At 43.0% G+C, this 19,042-nt stretch overlaps 1 protein-coding gene across 11 annotated transcripts in view; it reads right to left on the reverse strand.

The window, feature by feature from the left end:
• The window catches only part of RNF130 (ring finger protein 130), a 111,946-nt gene that overhangs the window by 14,696 nt on the left and 78,208 nt on the right, over window positions 1–19,042 (reverse strand). For 6 of the 11 annotated variants that reach the window (XM_028850016.2, XM_028850015.2, XM_077937531.1 and 3 more), the window contains 2 exons: window positions 9,650–9,721; window positions 7,733–7,815 (listed from right to left, as the gene is read on the reverse strand). In XM_028850016.2, the coding sequence (XP_028705849.1) occupies window positions 7,733–7,815; window positions 9,650–9,721 (155 nt within the window). Of the gene's footprint in view, window positions 1–2,859; window positions 3,093–5,821; window positions 6,097–7,732; window positions 7,816–9,649; window positions 9,722–19,042 lie in introns of those variants that run through there. The other 5 variants (XM_077937534.1, XM_077937532.1, XM_028850018.2 and 2 more) reach the window with 2 other exon arrangements.

Genomic DNA, 19,042 nt, shown 5'->3' on the forward strand with positions numbered 1-19,042 from the left:
TGTGGAAGAACTAGTAAGTAGGATCTGATTGTTTGGACCTTTTATTTTACCAAATTCCAAAAAGGACTAATGGAAACTTAGAAAATTTACTAAGAATGAAAACAATCACACTTTATAAACCAGTTATGCTTTCTACAATAGCTAACATAGAAAAATGGAATTTCAAAAAGATATTAAATCATGGTTAAATGAAAAGAGTTCTCTGTATAGTTGTTTTATGGAACCCTGTTTGAATGTCATTTTTAAAAACTTCTGAGCAATTTGTGTTGAATGTTTATAAAAGCTACAGGGAAGTTGAAACTATTTTAAGGGGTAAACTGTGCCTAGATTCAAGTAACACAGCAATTTTCAGCTGAAATGTTAAAGGGGGAGGATGGGTGATTTTCTCTCTTACTGAAGAAAGTAGAAAGCCACAGCCTTGTAACTGGAAATAAGTCAGTCAGAGGGTTTTGCATTCTTAAAAAAAGGAACTTGTGCCCTCTGGAAGGGAAGAAAGACTGCAGGAGCTGCAGAAATTACTTCTCAAGCTCTAGCACCTGGCCCAGCAGTTTTCCGAAGCCCTGGAGTCCTGGCCAAACAGGGAGAAGGTGGGTGCCAGGACAGACATTCAGGGCAGCTTTGGAAGAAACACTAATCTGAGTTTGGGATAAGATAAAAGAAAGTTTTGAGTAAGATGCCAAAGTGAACCACAGTATACCTTTACAACTTTGATTGTCAATTTCCAAGTTAATGTTGTTTATAGCTGTTTTAAAATGCAGTTTTGATTTATAAAAAAGAGGTCTAGAAAACTCCGTTTCTGTTGGGATCTGGAACAGACGTTCATGCTTACAACTTACAACTTTGGCCTGAACAATATACGCACATGTCTGCCTATCACTGTTTGACGGCCTTACGCTCATTTCTTTGGGGACAAGAGTAAAGATCTTGAAGAATGGATTTGTCAGTCTAGTCTTAAATTCGCAGACAATGAAATAACCAGAACCATCACCCCCAAGGCATTTATTTAAACCTTAAAGCTTTTACTTAAGGGCTGGAAACCCGCCAATCCATAGGTAAGCCCCAAATACATTCAGTACGCCTAAGGCATCATGTCTTATTCCTCGTAGCCTGTGTGTGTGGCGCGGTTCCTTACTACAGGGTGTCCCCAGGGCCAGCCTGGCCTTTCCAGCAGGGGTCAACTGCACTAATGCTGGCTGCTGACCAGCAAAGACCACAACAGGCTTCTTAACCCTTTTGGTGAATACAAACTCCCTTAGATCTGATATAAATTACAGAATCTCCCTCTAGAAAGTCACACGGACGCAAATGCCTGGTACCTTGCACACATGTTCAGGAGGGGTATGACCTGTGCACTGGGTTAGCACTAGGGTGGGGTGGCCGGAGGTGCTGCAGGTCAGGCCTACACAGGGCGGATGATGGGACTTGGCCAACTGATAGGTAACAGAAGAGATATGGTGCTGTGACCTCTGATCAGGGCTCTGGTGCAGGAATGGGAGGTATCCCGCTGGGGGTCGGGGGAGGCCTAGGTGCTGTGTTCTGATTGGGGCTCTGGTACAGAAGTGAGAGGTATCCAGATGGGGTTGGGGGGTGGCTGGGCTTGCTGAACTGTTGGTGGAGACCCGGTAAAGCCGCAGCAGCCACCTGGGGGGATAGAGGTGTGGTCCTGGTGCTCCCTACTGGGGCGTTTTTGCTTTTCCCTTTTCTGATTGTCCTGTCTGTCTTTATTCTGAAAGAAGCAAATGGTATAATCCTTGTATTTTCTTTTTAAAGCTGCATGAGTTCAGTGTTCTCTGCCTGTTTCTTTAACCTGAAATTAGTTACAAATATGTTTGGGTTCTTCAGTAACTGTTTCTTTCCAGGATTACTGATATAAAAGAAGTGTCCGCCCCTCTGTTTTACTAAACAATTAAAAATTTCTCCTTTAGGCTGTAGGGTACTATGAAGAAAAACAAAAAAGACCAACTGGTTCTCTGGCGACAAATTTAGAAAACCTTCCTTCTTTAGCTAACTGAAAACCTGAAATATTTCTGGTCTTTGGGCTCTCCATCCACCCCATCTCTCTCTTACCCCTGACCCCTACCTCAGAGCACTAAACACCCTTCCTTCCTAATTATCTTTCCAAATTCCCCACTAGTCCAGCTTCCGTGCAACTCACCCAGAGATCTTCAGTCTCAAATTCCCACGGCACATCCCTCACTTTCACTAACAAAGCTGGGTGGCTGTTCTCTTCACCCACGGCCCTTCTCTCCTTCCTGTCTCTTCTGTGATCTATCTCCACAGGCAGCTGCTCTGAATGCGGTACTTTGTCCCCCATCACCCATTGTCTAACCCTCCTGCTGGTCTCTTCAGTGCAACTTTCACTGAACTCACCATGGCCTTTCCTTCCCTTCTAGGCAAAGTTCTGCTACACCGGTGTGGTGCTTGGCAAACCACCTTTCTGCCGTGCAGAGCTCTCAGCTAAGGACTGGGCCGGGGCGTTTAATCTACCTGGGGAGGTGTTTGGAGCAGTCAATGCAACACAGCGTGTGGACCACTCAGAGAAGTGCCAAGGCTGAGCACATGCAGGGCCACCACACGGGCAGAGCAGCCCCACCAACTGGTCACACTCCTGCACGCCTAAACATGCTCGCCCTCACTATGGCTGTGGGCTCTCACTGTGGAAGGTGCTCCATGGACACCCAGGAGGCCTCAGAAAGACACACCTGGGGCAAGTGGGGCCTTGAAAATAAGCTCCCCACTCACGTGATAAAAACACACATGAATGCAGAACAGGCCCGCCACACATAGGGTGGGTGGGTGGTGCACTGGGACAGAAAGCAGGTAACATGTGGACAGTGAAACATGAAAAGCACAAGCATACCGAACTTCAACAAGTCCTTTATTCCTATGAGAAATACTTTGGGATACAGAATGAGAAACAAACATGAAAGGAACAAACCCAGCAATAATGCAATTCAGTGCCCTCCCCTTTCCTATGTCCCACACATGCCATAAACTAGAGTGAGTGGAAGAGCGCTGTGGGAGGGGAGGCTCTGTGGGAGGAAGGTGAGTTGCTCTCACAGCTCTGCAGCCTCTTGGTGCCGTTTAAGAACCTGGCAAATATAAAAGGATGCAGAATTATTAAAGGTCACAGACAGAAACTCTTCTGCTAGCTGGGGCTGGCGGCAGTCACTGTCTCTATAGGCCCTCCGTTGCAGTGGTGCCTCAGACATGCTGGGGCTGGCAGCAGTCACCGTCTCTACAGACCCTCCGTTGCAGTGGAGCCTCAGACATCTGCAGTGCCGGCCCCCCGCTTTAGCTCCCAAAGTGGCACAGAAACATCCGTTCATCCATCCACGCTGCAGCACTCCACTTCTGAAAAAGTACTTCTAATTACTAAAAGCTCCTATGACCAACCTTTAAGAGGTCTAAATAAGACGAGGTGACCAGTTCCTCAGTTTCTAAGACCTGCTGGCTAACATCCAAGGGAGAATCAGCTGTGATCACTGAGCCGAGGAGGAGGCCCCTCCACCATGCCAACTGCCACCTGTCCACAGTAAACAGTGCGACAGAAGAGGAAAAGGAAAGGTCATGTGGCAAGAAGCAGGCAATCCCTGAGAGGCTGGACAGTTCTGGATAGAAAGCCCTACCTGAGCTTGTGAATTGTTAAGATGGACACAAAGGTGTCCAGGCCCATCTCCCTCCCTCACGGAGGAGAGGCAGTGGGCAGGTATGACAGGAGAGGCTGTGGGGCGGTACTTGGAGGGTGATGGCTTTGAAAGACAGTTTTAAAAACTGGACTGGGAAATACGAGTGTGACGAGATGCCGGCGAGTGGAGACAGAACACTGGAAGGAGCAGCCAGCCAACAGAACGAGACCCTGAGGAAGGGAGAGAGCAGGCACGCAGCGGCGCGGGGAGGAGCGGCACGGACCACAGCAGACGGCCTCTCCAGCCTGAGTGCCCGGGTCAGCAGGCCGAGGAATTCCACCCATTGCTTCCTCTGGGAAGTCGATGGTGAAGGGGTCCTCTGAGAGTGGAGAGTAAGCGTGTGAGTTAAGGTGCTGAAGTAGAGTGAACACACCTGCAGGTGCTGCTGTGACGAACGTGGGATGCCAGCCAGGTGGGGGCAGGGCTCTGCGCAGAGGCAGGCCCTGCCAAGTCAGTTCAGTCCCTTGGGAGGATGGTGAGGGAGCAGAACCGCTTAGCAACATGAGGTACAGAGAGCCACAGCAGGTGACACTGACTCTGGCTTCAAAGACACTCGGGGCGGGGAGGCGTCCCAAGGCAGAAGGAATTCTGTAAGCGGCAGCTTGGCGACAGCGAAGGCGCAGCTCTGCGAGTGGCATCTGCTGAGGAGAGGCTTGAAGAGGCGCACAGCCATCCTCAGCTCAGTGGTTCTCATCCGGAGGCAGCTTTGGTTGTCACAACTGTGTGTGGGTGGGTGCTACTGACACCTAGTGGGTAGAGGCCAAGGACACTGCAATGCCCACACCCCCAAACAATGACCTGGTCCCAAACATCGACAGTGCCAAGGTGGAGAAATGCTGCTCTAGGTTAAAGACTGTCACAAGTACTGCGTGATGTATAAAGTTAATTTGCACTACAGCTGATAATTGCACTGTTGCTACGTGGCAGTGAAATGGGGTGCTGTGTTGAGCAGGCTGTGCGATGCAGTCTAGGGAAAGTTACAGCTTGGTGACGCAGGGGGTGTCAGAGGAACAAACAGCCGCTCAGTTCCACAGCAACAGGGAAAACTCTACACTCAGCCAGGGCAGTGAGCACGGATAGTAACATAATGACCCAGTACTGAAAGACAGCCGAGTGACAGTACCATAGAGGGTGCAACGAAAGAAGTATGCCAAAAATTCTAACACTCATAAGCAGACCACAAACACAAACCACTTCTATGGTGGCAGGTGCAGCTGCAGAAATGGTTCAGATCAACCATGGCCTGGACCTTGCTGGAGGGCGTGGCCTTGCAGCATCAGAATCGGGCAGGAACTTATAATATATAAGTGCATACGCCTGGCCTCCACTCGGGATGTTTCTGAAAGCCTCCTAAAGACTCTGATGCACAGTCACATCTGGAAAGCACTGAACTAAATTTTAAGAAGAGGGACAGACGTCAGGCTCACGCCTGTGATCCCAGCACATTAGGATGCTAGGGTGGAAGGATTACTTGAGGCCGGGAGTTCACAGCAGCCTGGGCAACACAGTGAGACCCCAACTCTACAAAAAATAAAAATCATACAAAAGGAAAAAGGTAACTCCAAATGAAACTGTGGAAAAGTCAACACTGAAGGGATGAAGATAATGGGATGAAGCCCCCAGAATAACCTACTTTAGGCCGAGCCTCTCCTGAGGACCCCCTCATTTTAGTAATGCCCAGGAATGGTTTTGGAGTCCCTCATTTTAGGTACCATATGGTTCTAGAGGATCCTGGGCTGAAATAGCAAGACAGAATGTGGAGAGCCTTGGCTTCTCCCAGTCATTCCAGTGTTGAAGCAGGCAAGTGTGGATGACACCTCCCTGTGTCCCGCTGGCCCTTCTTCTGACTGGCACTTGCGTGTGCATTTCCTTTAGCCTCACGTTTAGACCATCAGTGACTGCATGTGAAGGGAGACTGGTTGTTCCATAGTTTAATTTTCTATAGGACAGCCTACATTTAGTTTTATAGATTTTCCTTTATACATAAACTAGAATGACTTGACTTCTAGAATCTTGGATTTCTGTTTCAGTAGATGTAATTCTTCTTCAGTTTTATTTTTTTTTAAAAAAAACAAATTTTCCTAGACTCAAAATAGATACTTTGTAAGTAAAATAAGACCAGTAGCCTCATGGAGGTAACAACTCACAATTATTTTATTAATTCACATGCTCCATATTATAAGGCTGGAGTTGTGTGGATGTCTTTTAAATAGACAGGAGAAGAGGCAAACTCTTTGGTTTTAGGCTTCTTGGCAGGTGATTTCCTATTTATCCAATTGACACTCAGAACTGTGTATCTTGGTTTCATACTCCCCAGCTCAAGAGGAGCCATGGGAGAAACCAACATGCTGTTTCCAGGGCACCCAGGCACAGGCGAATCTTCTCCTCACGGAGGGAAGCCTGGGTCCTATGTGGGGAGCACGACATTAAAGGCAGGCCTTGACGCAGCTCTGCCATTTCTGAATGTGCAACCCTGGAACCTGCTATTGGCTCACCATCCTTCACTGTACAACGGGGAAAAAACACCCTCTTAGGACTGCTGAGAGAATTATAGGAGAAGGTGAGTATAGTCTGCTCAGAGCAGAGCACCTGAACCACAGCAGGCACAAAGCAGGTATCAGTTCTCTCCATTTTGCATAATCCAGGTTTAGAAAAATATTTAATCCAAGTCCCCGGAGTTGTTGTACCCAGAGCCAGGTGAGCTCAATGGAAGTCTCACTGAAGGGCCTAGCGATGTAGTCTAAGATGGATAGGAACAAGGGACTGTGTTTGAAACCTACATGAATCACAAATCAATGCCGAGCACAGTGGCTCACACTTGTAATCCCAACATTCTGAGAGGACAAGGCAGGAGAACTGCTTGAGTGCAGGAGTTCATGTTCAGCTGTGGGCAACAGAGCAAGAACCCCATCTTTAAAGAAAACAGGCCGGGTGAGGTGGCTCACGCCTGTAATCCCAGCACTTTGGGAGGCTGAGACTGGTGGATCACCTGAGGTCAGGAGTTCGAGACCAGCCTGGCCAACATGATGAAACCCTGTCTCTACTAAAAATACAAAAATTAGCGGGGCGTGGTGGTGGGTACCTATAATCCCAGCTACTCGGGAGGCTGAGGCAGGAGAATTGCTTGAACCCAGGAGGCGGAGCTTGCAGTAAGCTGAGATTGCACCACTGCACTCCAGCCTGGGTGACAGAGTGAGACTCTGATTGAAAAAGAAGAAAGAGAAAAAGAAAAAGAAAAAGAAAAAAAGAAAAAGAAAAAGAAAGAAAGAAAGAAAGAAAAGAAAGAAAGAAAGAGAGAGAGAAAGAAAGAAAAAGAAAGAAAGAAAAAGAAAGAAAGAAAGAAAGAAAGAAAGAAAGAAAGAAAGAAAGAAAGAAAGAAAGAAAGAAAGAAAGAAAGAAAAAGAAAGAAAGAAAACAAACGTAAAAAGACGATTGAAGGCCGGGCGCGGTGGCTCAAGCCTGTAATCCCAGCACTTTGGGAGGCCGAGACGGGCGGATCACGAGGTCAGGAGATCGACACCATCCTGGCTAACACGGTGAAACCCCGTCTCTACTAAAAAATACAAAAAACTAGCCGGGCGCGGTGGCGGGTGCCTGTAGTCCCAGCTACTCGGGAGGCTGAGGCAGGAGAATGGCGTGAACCCGGGAGGCGGAGCTTGCAGTGAGCTGAGATCCGGCCACTGCACTCCAGCCTGGGCGGCAGAGCGAGACTCCGTCTCAAAAAAAAAAAAAAAAAAAAAGACGATTGAAACCACAGAACAAGAATTCTCAACCTCAACACTCCTAGGCTGTGTCTGGGGAGTCCGGAGGCCGCGTGCACGTCGCATACTGGCTACACCTAGGAAGGCTGTGCAGCCTGCACCTGCTGAGCAGCACCACTCCCTGCCGGCCACAGCCCCATGGCCAGCAACGCACAGCAGACGTGGCCTCCAGAAAGCCACGGGGTGGGGGGCACTCAAAAGCAAGGGAGATGCCCACTCTTAAAAGGAGGCATACAAAGCACATTAATATCATTCTTTTTCAAACAAATGAAGTTGACATACTTGCAGGGGAGAATTCGGACGACATCATTCTGCTTATAGCTCTCTATGCAGACTGCGCAATGATCAAAGTCTGGGTCAGTTTCCTAAAATGAAAAGTACAGAAACAAAAGTCACATGCTGCAAGTAGACAAATGGCTGGGATGCGATTCAGCTCAGAATCTTTCTGTGGCTACTATGGTAAGCAAGTGTTATAAAGTGAAAAATGATTAAAATTAATTTGTTTTTATTTGCCTAACTATATTGGCCCAAATTATGTCTAAGCCAATCTATTTTGTTTTTAAAATTTTAACAATCTGTATTAATTCTGTTTATGATATGTCTTACAAAAATTAAGTCGTAATTCTAATTTTTTCAAGGTTAGAATCAGCTTGGACCATCATGATCTCCCCATCCCTCATTGCTCCTGTACTACTGATTGGTCTGAAGAGGTTTCACTGCTATGTCTGACAGTCTGGAAGCTCACCAGGATGCTCACTTAAAGACACACCTAAGTACAGACAGGAAAGATGGTGAGTCGAGTCCTAGCAGACTGCTGTCTAGAAACCCACCCCAAAAATGGGAGCTGTGAATCTGGTCACAGATTGGGGATGGAGAAGAGTCACTGGCTCAATTCAATACTTGGTCTTCATCAAGAGTGAGAAAGAGTCAGCCAGGTATTTAGACACCAAATTAATTGAATTCCTTCCTCCTAGGACTGAGAAGGGGTTTTGCAAAAGTTGTCATAAAACAAAACACGCCATAAGCCAGGAAAACAGACTGTTTGCCACGTCATTGTCACTTGGACTGAAACTCAGTGGACAACTCTTGCCAGGTCTAGCAGGTACAAACTAAGATGAATTGGCTTTAATAATTAAAGGAAATAACTGTGCTGGCCTGGGATACAATGTAAGATGGGTAGGTTAAATCCGCTCCAGGGAATTTCATCCTAATGTGGCAGCTGAGGCCACCAGGCCAAGAACACATTTACACTGTTACACTGGTTACCACTCCTCTGCCACTGAAATGCAAGCTGTTTTGATGCTACTTATATTTTCTTGAGTGATTTCCCCCCTTTTCTGTTTCCTTGGTGCACAATAAAGTTCACTAAGAATGTCTCCACCTTCTGAAGTTGTTTCAAAGGCAACTAGATACGGTGGTATCAAGGCAATGGGAATACAATGGGTAAAGTCCAAGAAACTGGTAAAACTTAGGAAGACAGAGAATCATATGAAATTATTCTTCCAGGCCCAACTCTGTGCTTAAATATTAGAATTGGGTGTGGGGCAGGAGACAGTTTTGGTTTCATGCCTTTTGAGATTCCATTTTCCCATTCTAGAAAACCTTGAACACTCTGAATGTAGGGGCAGCACTAAGGTGCAGCTGTGTCCTTCTAGCGGAGAAGCAGGGCTCTACCGTAACTAGAGCTCTGAGAGGGGGATGTCAGTCAGAGGTCTCCACCACAGCAGCCTGACACTGCCTCTCTCCCCGGTCCTCCAAGCCACCAGCGATGACCCTGACACACTTTGCTCTTCTTTCAAACTGCTCACCCCATTGTAAAGAGAGCCCCTTTTTAGGTGAAACTCCCTAGAAATACAGGTCTTCAATTCTCCATGTAATTAGTGAAAAAATAAAACAAGAGACACAGCAAAGTCCCAGGAAGTATAGGAAGAAAACACACACCTCCTGGCTTTTTAACGCACAAATGGTCTCACTAGAATTCTCTGAAAATGTATGCTAGGTTTTAGCAGAAGAAAACTCTGTAGGAAAACACAGCTAGAGTTACTGTAAGAAAGTAGTTTAAAATAAAGCATTAGGTAGTATAGTTGGGAGAAAATCTAACAAATGAAATGTAAACAATTAGGGTGTGTCCTCTCCCACCAAACAAAAACAAAACTGTCTGATTATTTTTACAGTGCTAAAGTTAGTTCATTACAGTACCTTGTCACCCTTCTTTACTGTCCTGGTTGTCAATTTACTGATGGCTTTCTTAGCTGCATCTCCAAGACGACGCTGTGAAAATTGCAAATAAAAACAGATATTAAGTGTAAGGTCTCTGAATGACGTACTTTATTTCTAAGCAATTAAAAGTATAAAGTCTCCATTTTACTACATTCCTCTCCATGTCCTACATATAAGAGAATGATAAAATTTTTTTTTTTAGATAGAAAAACTGGTGGCTGTGCCACAGATTCAGCATTCTGGTTGAATAATAAAAAGTGTTAGAGCACCCTGTTAGGTCCAACTCCCTAGAAATATAGGTCTTCAATTCTCCAGCAGTAAAAGCCAGGTGTCATAATTGCTGCATTTTGTGTTGAATAAACATTTGAAATATCACAGCATTATCAAACCTACTTCTTGTACACTCCAGAGCCACTCCTGCTGCTCTAATGGCTTTTGGAGTCTGCTCAAGGAATGATCACCATGAGGTGTGTAAATGCTGTCTTAGAAAAGGGAAACCCTGATTGCTCCTTGAAATTGCTTAACACATCATCAAGCGTGAAGAGAAGGAACGCGTCACAGCTCTACTTCCGGCTCTGCTACACTACCCTCTGTCATCCTAGGAAGGTGTTTTTACCTTCCAGGGTTGAGCTGTTTTCATTATCTCTAAGGGTGAGGTCAGAGAATCTCCAGGGCTGGATTTATGCAACATTCTCCCGGATACTGCTAGCTAGCACTGCTTGGCACCAACAACCCAAAGATGAAGAGATGGTGATCCCTACCCTTGAAAAGCTCACTGAACTGGGAACAGTTACATTAATGGTGAACCCTCAAGCATGCCCAGGGCCAGGTGGCAGCACAGAGGAGGTGACTAGGAGGGGTGGGGCGAGGCAGGGGAGCAACACCAAGGAAGGTCTTGAGGAGTCGAGGCCTGGGTTAAGACTGGGAAGGGGTGAGATGGGAAAGGCATAGGGTTAGGAGGCGGTTCCGGGTGTAGGGATAGGAGGAGGTTCCAGGCAAAGTCATAATCTGGTAAAGATAAATAGGTGTAAAGAACAGGTATGTGAAGAAAACTAAGAAGAGCATCTGCTTTCCTGTTCAAATTAGAAAAGCTTTGTGAATCAGAGGGCCCTAGAACATTCACACTGGGACACAGGGCACAAACCAAGACTGTCCCTGGCACATCAGGGAGATGGTCCCTCTAGACACATCCATGCCCTACACTGCGGGGAAGGCAGATGCTGCTCCTGACGGAGCGAGGCGGGGACCAAAACAACAGAGACCTTAAGAATGTTAAAAACCCATACAAACATGTAAGAAAAAATGTAGGGGAAAGTTTTAAATACACAAAAGAACAGAGAATAATTTAATAAAGCCTTCCCTATGTATCTAGCATCCGGCTTCAGTTACCAGAATTTTACTTCTAGTTTTTATCTGTTTCCCCTCTTTATTGTGTTAGATGATTCTGAAGCATATCGTAAGCATCCCATCATTTCAGCCATAAAATTCTCACTAAGCACCTCTAATAGATACGGGCTTTTGTTAGATGCCATTATCTTTCCTAACAAAAGTAACAATGGTTAATCAACATTATCCAATACTCACATTATACTACAAGTTCCCTAGGTGTTTACAGAATGTCTTTAAGTAGCTGGCTTGTTTGAATCAAGATATAAAATCCACACACTGCGTGTGGCTGCTCTGTCTTCGAAGCCTAATCTATGAGTCCCCTCTATCACGCTGGTTTTAAACCGCCTTATGGAGATAGAATTGACGTAAAATAGACTGCATATATTTAAAATCTACACCTTGACAAAGATTTAAAGTTACAGTTTGAAGTTGCATATGAAATCTACACTTTTGTTTTCATGACCTATGAAAACCTAGCTACAATTTTTTTTTTTTTTTTTTTTTGAGACGGAGTCTCACGCTGTTGCCCAGGCTGGAGTGCAGTGGCGCGATCTCGGCTCACTGCAAGCTCCGCCTCCCGGGTTCACGCCATTCTCCTGCCTCAGCCTCCTGAGTAGCTGGGACTACAGGCGCCCGCCACCGCGCCCAGCTAATTTTTTGTATTTTTAGTAGAGACGGGGTTTCACTGTGGTCTCGATCTCCTGACCTTGTGATCCGCCCGCCTCGGCCTCCCAAAGTGCTGGGATTACAGGCTTGAGCCACCGCGCCCGGCCCCTAGCTACAATTAAGACAGTGCATCGATCACATCCCCAAATTTCTTTGCGCCCCTTCCTAATTCCCTCCTCCCGCCACCCCATCCCTCCATGATCTACTTTTTGCTCCAGCAGTTTACAACTTCAGGAATTTTATATAAATGGAATAGATACAGTATGTACCACTGTGTGTAGGCTTCTTTCACTCAGCATGATTGTCTTGAGATTAATCCACCGGTGCATGTTTCAACAGTTAACTCCTTTCTAATGTTATCTAGTATCCCACTGAAGAGATGGCCCACAATATCCTTTCACCTGTTGATGGGACATCTGCATTGTGGTCCAGTTTTTGGCTGTACTGAAAAGCTGACAATATTCTTTAGTTGTATGAAGACTGTGCAATTCTTTGCATGGACATATGCTTTCTTTTTTCCTGAGGTAAACACAACAAGTAGAAAGATGGGCTCACCTGACAGGTGTCTGACTTTTATTTAAGACTGCCAAAGTGTTTTCCAAACTGAGCATACTATTTTACATTTGCACCAGCAACGTGCAACTATAATAGTTCCTCCACATTCTCACCAACACTTGGTATGGTGAGTTTTTGTGGGGTTTTTTTTGTTGGTTTGTTTTTGTTTTTTTCCGAGACAAGGTCTTGCTCTGTCTCCCAGATTGGAGTACAGTGGTGCAAACACAGCTCACTGCAGCCTCGACCTCTGGGGCTCACTCAAGTGATTCTCCTGCTTCAGCCTCCTGAATAGCAGGAACTACAGGGGTGCACCACCATGCCCAACTAATTTTTTTATTTTTATTTTTGTAGAGATGAGGTCTCACTATGTTGCCCAGGCTGGTATCAAGCTTATTGGCTCAAGCAATCCTCTTGCTCTGGCTTCCCAAAATGCTGAGATTACAGGTGTGAGCCATAGCACCCAGCCTCCTTACAGTTTTAATCTGCATTTCCCTATTGTAATGATGTTGACCATCTTTTCCTGTACTTATCAGCCATATGTACATTGTCTCTGGTGAAGTGTCCGTTCATGTTTTTTGCCTGTATTTCTGAGTTGTTTTCTATTACTGACTTTTGAGAGAACATTACATATACCAGATAAAAATCCTTTTGCATGTATTTTCCCTCACTTTATGGTAATTTTGATGAAGTCAATCATTTTTTCATTTGGTAGATGGTGCTCTAGTATCATATTAAGGAATCTTTGCCTATTTCAGGGTTACAAAGACATCTCCCTGTTTTCTCTTCTAGAAGTTTTATGGTTTTATACTTTGTATTTAGGGTTCTGACTCATTCTGTGTATTCTGTCAGGCACAGATGATTTTTTTTTTTTTTTTTTTGCATACGGACATACAATTGGTCTAGAATCATTTGCTGAAAAGGTTGTCCGTTCTCCACAGAATCACCTTTCCAAATCTGTCAAAAATCAGTTGTACATAAATGTGTGGGTCTATGTGCGGACACCACGCATCTCTTCACCATTAAGGAAAGGCAATCCTGTCCTGATTTCTGAAGCTTTGAAACAGGTCTGAAATTAGGTGGTGTTAACCATCCCACATTTCCTTTCTATTCTAACATCCTTGTGGTTTTTCTCGGTATTTTGCGCTCCCATATGAACTTTAGGACCAGCTTGTCCATCTCTATGATAAAAGACACCAGGGATTTACAATGAGATTGTGCTGAATGTATACATCCACTTGGGGAGAATGGGCATCTTAATAACATTAAGTTTTCCACTCCACACTGTGTATGTGTCTCTCTACCTACTTAGTTGATTAATTTCTCTCAGCAATAGTTAGTTTTCACTATATAGGGCATATTGCATATTTTGTCAGATTTACTGTTAAGAATTTCTTACTTGTTGATGCTATAGAAAATGGGATTTCTTAAAATTTAACTTTCTTAGAGATGCGGTCTTGTTGTGTTGCCCAGGCTGGACTCAAACTCCTGGGTTCAAATAATCTTCCACCTCAGCCTCACAAGTAGCTGGGACTACAGGTGTCCACCATCTGCTTGATGAAAATGCATTTTTAAAAACCAATTCTTCATTACTCATATATAGAAATAAAATTAATTCTTTTATATTGATCTTGTATCATGGAACCTTGTTAAATCTGTTGGTCTTTTTCATAGATTCCAACATATTTTTACACTAAATTTCTACAGAAAATAATGTCTGTAAATGAAGGCAGCTTACTTCTACATTTCCACAATGGATGCCTTTTACTTCTTTTCCTTTTTATTTACTGTGCTGACTAGAATCTAAAGAACAACGCAGAAACAGAAGTGACCAGAGGACACACTCTTCTCTTGTTCCTAATGTTAGAAAAAAGAATTTACTTGTTCACCATTAAATATAATGGTAGCTGTCAGTTTTTCATAGATGCCCCTAATAGTTTGAGGAAAGTTTTAAAATCAGGAATCGATGTTGGACTTTGGCAAATATCTTTTCTCCATCTACTGAGATCATACAGTTTTAACTTTTTTGGCCTGCTAATATGGTAATAATACATTAATTTTTGAATGTTAAATGAAACTTACATTCCAGGAGTAAACACCACCTAGTCATGATGAATGTATACATATTGTTGAATATAATTTGCTAAATTTTTGTTTAGAATTTTTGCATCTACGTTCAAGAGGGGAACTGGTCTGTAGTTTTGTTTTGTAGTATTTCTGTCTAGTTTTGGTATTAGGAATGATACTGGTGCCATACAATGAAATTGGAGGTATTCCTGCCTTTTCCACTTTCTGTATAAGTTAAGCATTTGAAATCAAAATCTGAAATGCTCCAAAGTATGAAACACTGTCAGTGCCAACATGAAACTTAATGGAAATGCTCACTACAGCATTCTGAATTTCAGAATTTTGGATTTTGTATGCCGAAATGGTTAAGTATAATGCAAATATTCCAGAATCTGAAAAACTTCTGCTCCAAAGCATTTTGGATAAAGGGTACTCAACCTATAGTTGGTTTGAGATTGTTATCACAGCTGCCCCTTGAACAACATGGAAGCACCCATCTCCAGCAAGTCATCTCCTATTAATTACTCTGGTGTAGTATCTATTTGTTCTTGAATTTCTCCAACATCCTTATCTTGAAACCCTTTACGCCCTGATTTTTTTTTTTTGTCATATCTACAATCTGCTTCATGATTTCCTTGACTGGCTCTATCATAAATCCTGTGAACTGATATACAATGCCTGAACACAGTTTTCTCCCATAGAAATCTTTTGTTTAGACTTTCATGGCACTTCCTATAATAATAATGACATCTTCAACAGTGCAATCTTTCCAGACTTTCATGATGTTTTATCTGGATTCTATTCTATAGCATTAAATGCTTTACGTAGCATACTGTGTGTACTAAGCCATATGGGTCCTTATGACCCCCTGCTCTAGAGGCTGAATTCGAGGCATGTCTGGGGTCGAAAAGACCTCTCTGAAGCCTTCGGTATTGAATTCATGGGGTTCTGGGTGGCCAGGGGCATGTTCCAATATCAAAAACACGTTAAAAGGCAGTCCTGCCCTGGCAAGGTACTTCCTAATTTCAGGGACAAAGCACTGATAAAACCAATTCACAAAGAGTTCCCACTATTCGGTCCTCCCTGTTTTGCAATTAAAACCTGATGGATGGTATTTATAATTTCCCTTCTAGGCTGGGGTTTAGTAGCTTTATCAATAAGGGCAGTCTTGATCATAGACCTGACTGCATTTGCACAAAACAAATGCCTAAAGTCTTAGTTCTCTCTTCTCTTCCTTACTACTAAATGTCCTTTGTGGCATTTCCCCCTCCAAATAGGGCACTTTCATCAACATTAAAAATCCGTTCAGAAAAATAACCTTTCTCCTCAATGATTTTCTTAATGAAATCTGGGAATCTGACTTGACTGCTATTTCTTGTCAAAAGCTAGTTCTCCTGTTATCTTGTCATTTTTAAAGACAAATCTCTTTCTAAACTTTTCAAACCAACCTTTGCTGCCATTAAATTCTCTAGCTCTATATCCTTTGCTTTGCTTTTCCTCAAATCACATTGGATACTATAGGTATGCCTTCCTTATAGAAATCCTGCACCCAAATAAAAGCTGCAAAAGGCATTTAGCAAAAAGTATACTGTTTTTGTGCCCGTTGGTGTAGCTATTGCAATGGCTTCATGAGTAGCTTTTTCTGTTCTCTTGTGTGTTTTAAATGATATGCTAAGTCATTCCTTGTGAAATGGCAGCACCTGTGCTGAATGAAGGCCTCTCTCTATGGCACGTATCAAGCACTACAACTTCTTGTAATGTCATGACTTCTCTCTGCTTCTTGGGAGCATTTCTAGCATCACTATGGCACCTCATACAGGTCCCATGGTGTCATATTCAAGGTTCATGAAATTGCACTAAATACAATGAAAACTACGTGAGAACTGCAAGAGATCACTTTTACTGCAATAATCAGCCTACTGGAGGGACAAACTGCTCATAAGGGTATGTCACATGACATTTTAAGTGGATACTGGCAACACCTGCAATCACAATAGCAACAGGTGGCTATGAAACTGTTCCATTAATACAGTTCATACTACCGTTAACTTTATGCAGTTACGATTTAACACAGTTTACATTTCTTTCAACTGTGACTGGTACCTTGTATTTGTGTGTGTTTTAGTAATTGTTAACTTTTTACAATGGATCTTTGTATATTTTATGATAGTAAATGATAAAATAGACTAGTATCTACATATATTTTAAATATGATGACACACCTTTTTCCACTTTTGTGTGATCTCTTCAATTTCTTTCATCAGTGTTTGAGAATATTCCTTGGTTAAATTTATTATTCTTATGTATTTTATTTTTATGTGACTTGTAAATAGGATTGCTTTCTTGATTTCCTTACTATCTAGTTTGTTACTGGCGTATAGAAATGATACTAACTTTTGTACACAAACTTTGTATCCTCCAACTTTACTGAATTTATCAGGTTTATGAGTTTTTGGTGAACTCTTTTGTTTTTTTTCTACATATGGTCACATAACCTGAAAAGGGAGATAATACTCTCTTTACGATATGGATGCCCCTCCCTCCCTTTCCTTTCCTCCCTCCCTCCCTTCCTATCTTTCTTTCTTTCTTCTATTTTTTTTCTTAGAGACAGGGTCCCTACTCTGTCACCCAGGCTGGAGTGTAGTGGCGTGATCATGGCTCACTGCACCCTGGACCTTCTGGGCTCAATCGATCCTCCTGCCTCAGCCTCCTGAATACCTGGGACTATAGGCACACACCACCACAGCTGGCTAATTTCTGTATTTCTTGTGGAGAAAGGGGTCTCCTCACATTGCTCAGGCTGGTCTTGAACTACTGGGCTCAAGTGATCCGCCCACCTTGGTCTCCCAAAGTGCTGCGATTACAGGTGTGAGCCACCAAGCTTGGCCACCTTTTCTTTCTTTCTATGTTCTGATTGCTCTGGCTATGACTTCCAGTACTATGTGGAATAGGGGGGTGGTAGGTAGAAGTGGGCATCCTTGTCTTGAACTAGTTCTTAAAGGAAAGTCTTTCAGCTTTTCCTAATGAATATGATGTTAGCTGTGGGTCTTGTATATCCTTCATTATTTTGAAGTATGTTCCTTCTATACCTAATTTGCGAAGAGTGTTGAATTTTATCAAATGCCTTTTCTGTGTCTATTGAGAATATGGTATTTGTTGTTCCTTTATTCTGTTGATGTGATACATCACGATTACTGACTTGCATATGCCAAAACATCCATCCCTGGGACAAATCCCACATTATATTGCTGTGTTATCTTTTTGATGTGTTGTTGGGTTCACTTTCTTCGAACTGGGTTGAGGATTTTTGTGTCTATGTTCAAGGACATTGGCCTGCCGTTTTCTTATTTTATTGTGCCCTTGCCTGGTTTTAATATTGGAATAATCTGGGTCTGGTAGAATAAGTTAGAAAGAATTCTCTCTTCTTTCATTTTTTGAAATAGTTTCAGAAGAACTGACGTTACTTATCCTTTATAAATTTGATGGGATTTGGCAGTAAAGCCATCTGGTCCTGGGTTTTTTGTTGAGGGGTCATTACTATTTATTGCTCTGTTCATGCTTTCTGTTTCTTCTTGGTTCAATGTTGGCAGATTGCATGTGGCTAGGAATGTATCCATTTGCTCTAGGTTTTCCAGTATGTTAGTGTCCAGTTCTTCACAAACCTCTGATGATCCTTTGTATTTTGTTGGTTTCAGTTGTAATGTCTCCTTTTTCATTTCTGATTTGAGGCTTCTTTTATTCTTGGTCTTTTAGCCATTTATCTATTGAAAAAAACAACTTTTCATTGTGTTGATCCTTCGTATTGTGTTTTTAGTCTCTATTTCATTTAGTTCTATGCTGATCTTTATTATTTCTTTCATTCTACCAATTTTGAGTTTGGTTTACTCTTGCTTTTCCAGTTCCTTGAGGTGCATAACCAGGCTCTTCATTTGAAATATTTCTAATCGTTTGATTTAGGCATTCATTGATATAAACACTTCCCTCTTAGCACTGCTTTTGCTTTATCTTGTAGATTTTGGTATGTTTTATTTCCATTTTCATTTATTTCAAGAACTTAAATATCTTTCTTAATATGTTTGTCAACCGTATGGTAGTTAGAGATCATGTTGTTTAGTTTCCATGCAGATACTATTTCCAAAGTGCATCTGGTTATTCAGCTTTATTCCACTGTGTTCTAAGATGCATGACATGATCTCTATTTTTAAAAATTTGCTGAGGCTTGTTTCTAATTCACAGTGTTTCTAAGGAATGTTACATATGTTGAGGAAAATGTGTATACAGTGTTCTGTACATGTCTGTTACGTCCATTTGGTACATATTACAGTTCAAATCCAATGTATTCTGTTAATTTCTGTCTAGATAATCTGTCCAATGCTGACAGCAGGTGTATTAGTTTGTTTTTATGCTGCTATGAGGAAATACCCCAGACTGGGTAATTTATAAAGAAAAGAGGTTTAATCAATTCAGTTCTGCATGGCTAAGGCCTCTGGAAACTTACAATCATAGCAGAAGGCACCTCTTCACAGGGCAGCAAGAGAGAGAATGAGTGCCAGCAGGGGAAATGCCAGACGCTTATAAAACCATCCCATCAGATCTTGTGAGAACTCACTCTCTATCACAAGAACAGCATGAGTTAACCGCCCCCATGGTTCAATTACCTCCCACCGGGTCCCTCACATGACACATGGGGATTATGGG

The sequence above is a fragment of the Macaca mulatta genome, chromosome 6 (genome assembly GCF_049350105.2).
Source record: "Macaca mulatta isolate MMU2019108-1 chromosome 6, T2T-MMU8v2.0, whole genome shotgun sequence".
In the NCBI taxonomy this organism is placed as follows: Eukaryota; Metazoa; Chordata; class Mammalia; order Primates; family Cercopithecidae; genus Macaca; species Macaca mulatta.